General features: G+C 35.8%; 1 protein-coding gene across 1 annotated transcript; it reads right to left on the minus strand.

The window, feature by feature from the left end:
* Positions 1-1,059: 1,059 nt before the first annotated feature.
* Positions 1,060-9,830, minus strand: LOC131795610 (AP-3 complex subunit mu-1-like). Its single transcript, XM_059113195.2, has 18 exons — positions 9,728-9,830; positions 9,535-9,613; positions 8,484-8,589; positions 7,928-8,040; positions 7,686-7,807; positions 7,471-7,549; positions 6,811-6,858; positions 6,686-6,718; positions 6,426-6,539; positions 6,055-6,125; positions 5,876-5,924; positions 4,947-5,003; positions 4,715-4,781; positions 4,391-4,437; positions 3,494-3,538; positions 2,742-2,792; positions 2,095-2,163; positions 1,060-1,151 (listed from the first exon to the last, which is right to left on the minus strand). The coding sequence occupies exons 1-18, from the start codon at positions 9,760-9,762 to the stop codon at positions 1,086-1,088; spliced, it is 1,251 nt and encodes a 416-aa protein (XP_058969178.2). The 5' UTR covers positions 9,763-9,830; the 3' UTR covers positions 1,060-1,085.
* Positions 9,831-10,073: the final 243 nt, after the last annotated feature.

Raw genomic sequence — 10,073 nt, forward strand, 5'->3', positions numbered from 1 at the left:
ATGCAGACACAAAGAAAAAATGTTTTAGTCTCCTAACAACACAAACCCTTTCCTCGATGACCTGCTGCATAACAAAACCCTGAAACATTATTCAAAGGCGGACTGTAACGCGCGCTACTGCGAGTATCAAGTCCTCCGATTTATGTATTTGCAAAACCAGTTTCGAATTCATTACCATTGATGTTTATTATTTTCGTTCAGTCCAATTCCTAAAGGCGTAAGTTTCGAGGAGTAAATTACATGTAATTTGCACTGTGGCTTGAGGTTAATACATCTCAGTTCAATTAACTTGTCCCTTTGGACATCTGACGGAATATGTTCGAAATTAGACGGAAGTATCCGAGATCGGAGGGAGGTAATAACGTGAGATACGGCGGCAATGCAGCACGGTGGCCACTGCACGTGCTGAATATATAGCCAACCTGAGATTCGTCATAAATATGTGATTTGGTTTGTAATCGTTGTTACCTTTATTTGGTCATTACACCTGAAACATTCTCCCTCCTGTAAAGTTTATCTCTACTTTTCATCCCCAGTAGCACTCAATCCTATATTTTATTTTTGTTTACATGTAGTTAAGGAGAGAACGCAACTTCTGACCATACATTCGTGAAATCACCAGGAAAACGAACACCCTGGAACTGCTATGTGTGAAACGCAAACACTCGTGATCCTAGGAAATCAACAGCGTCTGGGGTGACAAATTACCCCACCCTCTCCCTTTCCCCCCTCTCTTGACTTAAAATTAAGAACCATCAACACTTGGGCACCTTATCTCGTCCAAAACGTTTTCTACCCAAAGTGATTTGTATCTCTTCGCGCCTCAAAGATAAGAAAACGAGGTTTTCGCGTAAGTGAAACGATTCTGTCCAATCATGGCTTCCTTCAGTATGACAATACAAGACGGTGGGCCATTTTACAGCCGCCTAAAAATTCAAACGTTTCTGATTTTAAAAGAAAACATTCAGAGACACTGTGCCAGAGAAATATCTCCACTGACCAGTGATTCACTATAGATCTCGAAGTAATAATTATTAATATTATTAGCACTATTAGCTGTGGCATTTTTGGTAAAATATATTTCTCTACACTCTAATTTGGAATTTCCCTGCTTTAGTGAGATATTTCACTCCTTTGAAAGGCTTGTATTTCTGTAGAAAAAGACAGATAAAACAAATGAGCTGTAAGTTGTGATGCTCTGAAACACGACTTCCAATTAATTATCTTCTTTAAAGCTAAGTCTACAGTCAAAGCAATATTTGACCCATTAACCCCTTATAGTGACCAGGATCAAATTTCTCCTCACAATATCGCCCCTGAATCAAACATTAAGGTCATGAGAACAAAGGAAATGATCACCAACTAAAGAAACCCTTGATTGTTAAGCAAAACTCCTCGTCATCACCTCAGGAAATGTATAGAGAACAGTGCGGAGAATATGCATACTGATGTCAGGGCATAAAGGGTGTATTGGTGGGAACACAGTGTTACTCTATAAATGCATGCGAATGGATCTTTAACACTTTTTTTAACCCCCCTGACAGAGAGAGAAAAAAACGTAGCCCTTCGGTTGCGCTACATTTCTACGAAGTTGTTTGGGAACATTGAACGCACTTGTCGATTTTCCTGCGACGGCAAAGAATAGCCTCTGTTTGGTGATATAAACAGTTTGTATGATCAAGCTGATTGCTGAAAATTCACCCCTGAGTCGTGTGCACATTACAATCCAATATTCCATTGATATCGGTGCTTTTAGATTTCTTTCTAAACCCTTTAAATCTTAGATCTGATTATAATTTTTCCCCTCCAGCTGCTACACATAAATTGGTCGAGGAATTTGGCGTTGGATCAAGATTAAAAACTTCTACCTGATAATTTTTAGTATTCTCATCACTTGTTTGCTGTATATTGTATTGATATTATAGGGAGAAGTTTCATGATGATCACTTCTGGGAGTCAAAAGGTTAAAAATATTAACCGATTCGCGTTATGATAGAGAGACCTGGAGGTGGAACGGGTGGTTCTGATGTTTAAAAGGAAACACCTGAAAATTAACGTGATTATCACTCTGACACCAAAGTTTATTCAGTTTACCTCTCCATAAATATCCAATCTGCTGACTTTGAGTCCTGAGGCTGCGAGCTGGGAGATCTTGAATTTAATCTGCGACAAATTTATGAAAATAAGTTATTGTGCTCGCTTTGTGGAACCAACGGGAGCACTAAAAAGGGCGGTGAGAGGCGGGTCAAGTTTTTTGTTTGACCTACTGAGGTATTTGAAGAGGAAGATCGTACTAGATCGTACTAGATCGTACTAGATCGTACTAAATCGTACTAGATCGTACTAGATCGTACTAGATCGTTCTACATCGTACTACATCGTACTAGATCGCACTAATTGGTACTAGATCGTATTAGATCGTGCTAGTTGGTACTAGATCGTATTAGATCGTACTAGATTGTACTAGATCGTAATATCATCCAGTACTATCTCTATACAAAGTGGAGTGTGCTGAAACTCGTCAAGTTACGAAAGTTAGACATTTTACGTCTTCGCAAAAATTAATTCCTGGAAGAGAAAAAATTGCCAAGCGTATAACTTTCATGCTTCATGGTGGGTGATTATGTAACGTGAGTCCCACCGGCTGCTAGGATCAGCGGAATGCACTGTCTTATTTGGCGATGAACTGCCTTTCCTAGAGCACGAAATTTAGGGAAGTGAGTATAAAGAACATCACTTACAGACATTGTACAAGATTCGTCAGGCGGAGGGGCTCCAGTCTGAAGAGACATCTGAAAAAAAAAAAAAAAAACCTCAATTTTAGTTATTGTTGTGCTACAACGTCACTATCAGTATTGATAATAGCTGTTAAAAAAGTTACAAATCCCTTTGGCCTGTATCTACCCACCATAAATTTTGGAACAACCCACCATTCATTACCCTGCTTCGCAGCTCTTGACTGGTCTTATCTAGAAGAAGACCTTTCTTTCACCGTTGCATTGCGTTGGGTGTTTCAAGACTAAATATCGTGACAAGACTCAAGAACAGCTATGAAGGACTTGCGTGTGTATGTGTGTACAATGTGCCGATTGAAGTTGAGTCACGCTTAGTTTATCATTGAAAAATTTAGCCAAGATTTTTTAACTTCGCGTAAGAGTGACTAGCATCTAATTTCTCCTTACAAGATCATCCCTGAATCAAACATTAAGGTCAGGAAAATTAAGGAAATGATCACCAACTACCACCAACTAAAGGTCGCTGGAGCTCTTGATTGTTAAGCAATTTCTCCTTTTTCAGCAGCTTAGGAAATGTATAGTGAATAGTATGGAGAATATGCATACTGATGTTAGGTGTTAAGGGTTGATCTTTCTCATCTTGCCTTTTTCACTCTTGTAAACAAAACAGCTTATACCCTCATTCCAGTTAAGGGTGATTTTGCAAGGCATAATAAAGTAGCTCTTTAAAAAGTATCCTTAAATTAAATTGAACTTACATTTCCTCTTAGATTTGGTAACCTCTGGGGTAGTATTTTACCGATCTGGAGGAAGAAAAGCAATAGGTCACATTACTTAACAACTCTAACGGATCTATGGCTTCATTTAGACATACACAGTAGATTTTGAAATTTGACAATCTCTTCGTCAAACAAAACATGTCAGAAAGATTTTGAGTCTCATCAATGACAGAGTTTATAGGATCTATAGAACCTGAAACAGGATACAATTTGACATTCTGTTCTACATACTATGGGTGCAAACTCATGAACTGTACAGTTGCTATGCAAAGCTGAGGCTCAATATACCAGTACATACATACATGTACCACAAAGGAGTAATAGAAATTTAAGGAATCACACAATAAACCACACTAGAAAAAGCAGCATTTTTCCCCCTTTAACTTAGATCACTGACTTGTTTAATCCTTAAAGGAATTTGACCATAACCTTGATAAACAATAAAGACAATGCACCACTTTGCAAAAGCAAAGATTTCTTTTCCTTTCACTGAGATCATTATTTTTTTGGTTGTTGTAGCAAGTACCCTATATAACCTTCTTGCATCATAGTAGTACAGTTTAGGTGTACTAGTATATCAGGCTTGGGTTACCAGTGGTTATGGCAAACCCCACTTGATGACAAGATAGAGGTGGCCAGAAGAGTGAAACGTTCTTATGAGTAAACAAGTGGTTATCCCTTTAACTCTATAATATTCATACATTATTCAGCCAACAGGTTATGAGAATACTCAAACTTCTCAAGTGGAAGTTAATATCTTGATCTAATGCTAAATTCTCTGAACTTGTTACAAAGAAATGTGTAGCAGCTGGAGGGGAGAATTAGCAATCAGATCTTGGAAGTTAGAGGGTTATATATGAGTGGTTATAAACTTACTTCCCAGACAAGCTCCTTCTTTACAGGATCAAAGGAACATGTTCCCACTGGAATAGTAATAAAAGGAACAAAAAGGTAAACAAAAAAATAAATAAAGAAAAAGAAAGAAAGAAATAATTTGAGTTATGTAAGTTATTCTATTCTTGAATTCACTGTTAACATGGGTAGTATGAAAAATGGCATGACTAGCTGGCAAGCAAACTCATTTTTACAAGTAGCAAGCTAAGCAAGTGAAGAAAACCCTAATCCCTTGTAACCCCTTGCACATTAACAATGGTAGTTACATTTACAGACTGAAATGTTTTATCTAACAATTCAACCAACCTGATGGAGTAAGATTCACATTCAGGACTTGCTTAGGGAATGGAACTGTCACCACCACATCTTCCACCTCAAAACAAACAGAGAAACCTCAACTGAATGCCAACAACTTGCATCAGTACAATGTATGTATCAGAATAATTTCATTGCTATAAACACTTTAGAGTGAAGAATTGTTGCATTAATGTCTTCTTCTAGTGGATTAGTTTTTGGTACACTATTTATCTATACTCACCACTTTTCCCATAGTTTGCTTGGGTCCCACAGTGAGATCAAACCTTCCAGAACCACCCTAAAAATAATGTTCGATTATTACACTTTTAAAGGCACTTTGGGAAGATATCCAAGAGAGTGACTTCTGTACATTGTGCCAAAGCCAAAATCCCACCTTCAACCAATTGTATGATAAATGAAAGGTGTCATCTACTTTATTAGCTCATTCAATTCTAGGATAGGTGTCACCAAAATATGCATGAAATAATTTTGCTCAATCACAAGAAAATTTTACATGGATGACACAAAAAATCTACCTACTGGTAGGCCTTAATCTTGCAAAGAAGAAATAAATGTGCAATGCTCTCTGACACATATTGAAAAGGAAATTGAAATCCTGAAGAAGTTGCTAATTGGATAATACTATGATTGTCATGATATCTGTTGGTTTCAAAATCACTCTGCATAATACACATGTACTGTAGATGTAACTCATTTCACAGATGCCATAACTAGAGTTCTAGAAATTTACTGTAAATACAGAGTATTCTACAACAAGCCAGCTGGTAGCTTATCTACAGTGTATGTGCACTGATGAATAAAGGGGGTAAGTTTCTAAAGAAACCATGGTGCTGCATTAGTGGGAGAGTATAACAGGATAATTTGGTATCATCAACTGAGTCGATAAATGTAAATTCGCCACAACAAAGGGTTTCAAATCTGACATGAGTGTATGCGACTTCATCATTTGTTCTGATGAAGGAATTATGCTCAAAAATGTCAGCTTTGAAACTCTTTATGGTAACCAACTTATGTTATCAACTCACTTGATGATGCCAACTATGTGCACTCATCACTACAGGAATTCTAAAGATATGTTGTTAAGTACATCTTAATCTTTAAAACCTCAGTCAAAAAAGAAAAAAAAATCCACAAAATAGTTTTTCTTACCTCATGATAAGAGATCTGAGGTTTTGCATAAACAGGAATTGCAACAGTTCTATACATGGAAGATAAAGACTAATCAATGGAAAAGCAGACTTATCAACTGAATAATATCACTTTGAATGAAGACAGTAATTGGATAAATACTTAGATAAACAATGGACAAGCACATGGAATGAACTTACCCAGAGGTGATGTGGTAAGACAAAAGTCTATAATTTCCATCAGGAGGAACAAATGACAAAACTTTCTCTCCCTGAAAAATATAGAGGCCTCCGAATCAGAATTAAAGAAGAAGGAACAAAGGCAGCTCTTACAAAAAAGAATAGACGATTCATATATAGAAATCAGAGAAAAATGCATAAGATTACTACCATGCTCTAAAATTGCTGCTGATAACTAGGTCCCGAGTGCAATATGAAATGAAGGAAGTCCTACAAACTAAATGAATTTGTATAACTTTCTGTGTGATGATGATATAGCTGGAAATAGAAGCTTTCAGTCTTTTAATTATAACACATAACTGGTATAAGATACTTGTATAATAAAAACTTACTTCCCATCTCTTTAACCTCACACAAGGATGAAAACTTGGATCCTCTAACAATCTTGAGTTCACAAATGAGAGTGAAAGATCTGGCATTCCTGACAGCTTACAACACGAGTCAATCTGAATCAAAGCCAAAAACAATAACTGCATATAAAAAAAATTATTTTAATTATAAATTCCTTTCAGATAAAAGCTGTCCAACAATATTCCGAAACTGGGAATTGAATTTCAGTTACAGGAGGAAAAAAATTCATATTGTCACTAACCACTCCTTGGATCTCTGTAAAAACTGTTGATCCCTGCAAAGAAAAGACACAAATTCAGTGCTGAGCCATAAATAAAACAGCAATGCCAAATTTATGATGTATCAAATCTTTGACAGAGTACATACATGTTTGTCAATGATGCAATCAATTTCCTCAATGACATCAAAATAAATCTGCAAAGAACAATAAAACAATTTCCAGTAAGTAGATGAGATGATTACTTATTTTCAAGATTCTCTCACTATATCAAGCAAGAATGAGCAGGACCTAGTTTCATGAAATAGTTTTATCTTTATTAATAAAAAAGCAGTACGAATCAAAAAATCTTTCAGCACCTAACAAACCTTCCCTTAGTGTTGCTCTAAGAATTTGCTTCTACATCCTACAAGGCACATTCATTGGCAAAGATCTTGCTGTTTTAATAGAAACTGGCTGCAAGGGTTGTATCCTCTGCTAACATGACTCTTTTACCTTTTTTACCTTAATACTCATATTTTAATGTAGATGTCTCAGTCTTTTAATTCTGTATTGTATTTTATATAAGTCTGTATTGTATTTAATACTAATATGTGTCCCCTTACTAGTACGGGTTCTCCCAGGCTACATGGTTTTGACACTGTAATAAAGTTTATTATTATTATTGTTATTATCCTGTTATGATATGGATGCATGGGAAAACCCTGAACAGTCAGAGACTAAGGTTTCGATGAACTTTTTTTTTATCTCAGTAGATTGTTTTCTGTAACTTGAAACGAGAGTTTCATTACACTGGTCTACTGTTATACCTCATTATGACTATATTTGACTCCAGTTCTTCTCCAAGGAACATTAGAAAGTTGACCAGTTGGAAGATGGGTGCCAACACTAAAATGAAATGTTCATCAAAAAAACAGCATTTGTCAGATTTCAAGTTTTGTAAATATTGCACAACATGAACTTGTAGGTACTATAGTCCAATCTGCTAATCCTCAAAAGGACAACATAAGACAGTCAAGCTTACTGTGATCCACCAGTCACTGTGTTCATAACTTGTCTGACAATGCTGGGAGGATTAATGAGTTCTCGTAAGATGTTAGGTTCCGTTGCCAAAGGAAAGCCATTATCAAGCATCTCCTCTAGTAACTGGAAAAAAAGTTAAAATCAAATTAAAATACACATACTTCAAAGGTATATCAATTTTAAAGCTTACGGCTTTTTTTCTAAGAGGAATGGTATTTAGAATGCTTCATTATACCTCCTCACCTCAAATACTATGACAACATTCTCTTTAATGGACGTTTCAGTACAACTGTTAAAATACTCAGTAAATGTGTCCACAACTCTGTGTAAAAACTCTATCACAAAAAGAGGTGGCACTGAAAAGAAAATGAAAGAACAACAATGATTAAACAATAAACAAATACTGTACATCAGTTTCTGTGTGATACAACCTCTCAGACCTTCCACTTTACACGCCAAAGTTCTAATATGGCAAAGTGTTAATTTGAGTCCCAAACAATCAGAGAGAAGTGTTCAAAAGTCCCCTGAGATCTCCAAAACTACATGTATATCATTTAGTAATAAACCAAATACACCTCTCCAGAATATTCATCGAAAGGCATATTGCATAAGGCAAGAAATGCTTTTTTCTAGTAATTTGAAAGCTTATTTCTATCATTAGATTATTACTATTAGCTAAAACTTAAAACAGTTATTAAACCACTGCATGTACAATGCCTGTCACCAAGTAAATGGTGCACACTGTATTTCTGTAATATTAGCTGTGAGAGAGTACTTTGCATTAAAAGCCCACATGTACCTTCACTCTGAACTACTGCCAGGAAAAACAGGTTGTTCCTGTAGATGCTTATAAGGTAATGATGGGGAGCTGCAATCACTGCAGGAACATCATCAGGTGAATTAGCCTGATCAAAACAAAGATACAACTTAGCATCACTCTAATGTTTAAATAATTACATACACAAACATAAATGTATATGAATATAATAAAATAAACGTGTTTGTAACATTCAAGGAGCAGCCCAAGCAGCCCAAGCAGAAGTTAAAAGTGGGTTCCAGAAAGAAAACTCTTCCTTACCCAAATGAAGATTCCCTTAAAAAAATTTACCCAATCAAATGTTACCTTTAAAAATGCAGCTTTCTACATATGCCTCAAGACTGAACACTAGTCTGACATTCACTGTAAATTCAGTCAAACCATTTTGTCTTACTTTTTAAAGAATCTTGAACAACCATATACATGTTTTATATATTTTTTAAATTTTTAAAGTATCTCAGTGATAGGTGGTAAACACTGTTTTCAGCAATTTGATTTTAGTAAATTAGTTTTATTATTATCATTATTATTATTAGGACCCAAAATGGTTGAAGCACTGTTGAAGATGTAAGACCCAAAACAAAGAGAGTTTTAGCATGAGCTCCCAGGTAGCCAATCAGGTGTTACTCATATATGATCAAGGTATTTGCCATAAACCAGCATGTGATGAAAGAACTACCTTTACATTAACTTTAAAATCATAACCAATGCCATACAGCAAATAAATTTTGTGTCAAAAGATTTAGTAAATAATAGAAGCACAAGGATGATTGTTTCAAGGAAATTTTAAGACTTTCAAAAATTTTGAAAACGTCTACCCCCTAATCTAATCGGTAGAACAGTTCAAAGTCTCTTATTTTTCCTGTATTACCCAGGGACACAGTCTTGAAACGATTGTTTGTGTTTGTCACGTGAATGAAACTAGGACCACTTCCACTTTCTGCATGATTTCAAAGCTATAAAGAAGACACTTACTGTTAAATGACTACTACTTTACTAACAAGCCCTTTGTGAAAATCGTTTTTTAATTTACCTTGTTTAGAGCTTCGAAGAAATGATCACATACGGATCTACCAATTACACTTTTCCAGTGCTTTTCAATGAATATGTCACTGTTAGGAGACAAAAATGGAACATGTCAAAAAACATAGCAAGCGCTGAGACAGTTATCGTTATCGATACAGATACGAATACATGTATCTTTTTGCTTCATATTTCATACTTACCCCACATTATTGATTACAAATAGGCTGTTTATCATGTTTAAAATCTAAAAAGATAACACGAGTACGATAGCCAAAATGGAGGCGCTGCAAGAAGGAAAGTGAGATATTATATGTACATTACACCATAGATAGACTGAGTATCGCAGCGAACCGCTTAGACCTAAGCTCTCCCCAGGACCCACTCAAATGGACCTGAAGCTAATGTCCCATTCTTTAACATTGCCTAATTACTTATTTCAATCATTGCTCAGATTCTTTCCTGGTTAGAGTAAAAGCATCTATGACTTACTTTCGACAACAAATTCTCCTCTGCTTAATCTTCATGGTTAACATGTGTTTGTTGGTT

The sequence above is a fragment of the Pocillopora verrucosa genome, chromosome 4, assembly GCF_036669915.1.
Source record: "Pocillopora verrucosa isolate sample1 chromosome 4, ASM3666991v2, whole genome shotgun sequence".
Lineage (NCBI taxonomy): Eukaryota > Metazoa > Cnidaria > Anthozoa > Scleractinia > Pocilloporidae > Pocillopora > Pocillopora verrucosa.

Excerpts from the sequence above, each read along its gene's own strand:
- LOC131795610 (XM_059113195.2), bottom strand. The coding sequence starts at position 9,762 with ATGATAAACAGCCTATTTGTAATCAATAATGTGGG. Across the intron at positions 7,550-7,685 it reads ACAGTGACTGGTGGATCACA|TGTTGGCACCCATCTTCCAA; the intron begins GTAAGCTTGACT and ends ATTTCATTTTAG. Across the intron at positions 4,782-4,946 it reads AGCAAACTATGGGAAAAGTG|GTGGAAGATGTGGTGGTGAC; the intron begins GTGAGTATAGAT and ends GTTTGTTTTGAG.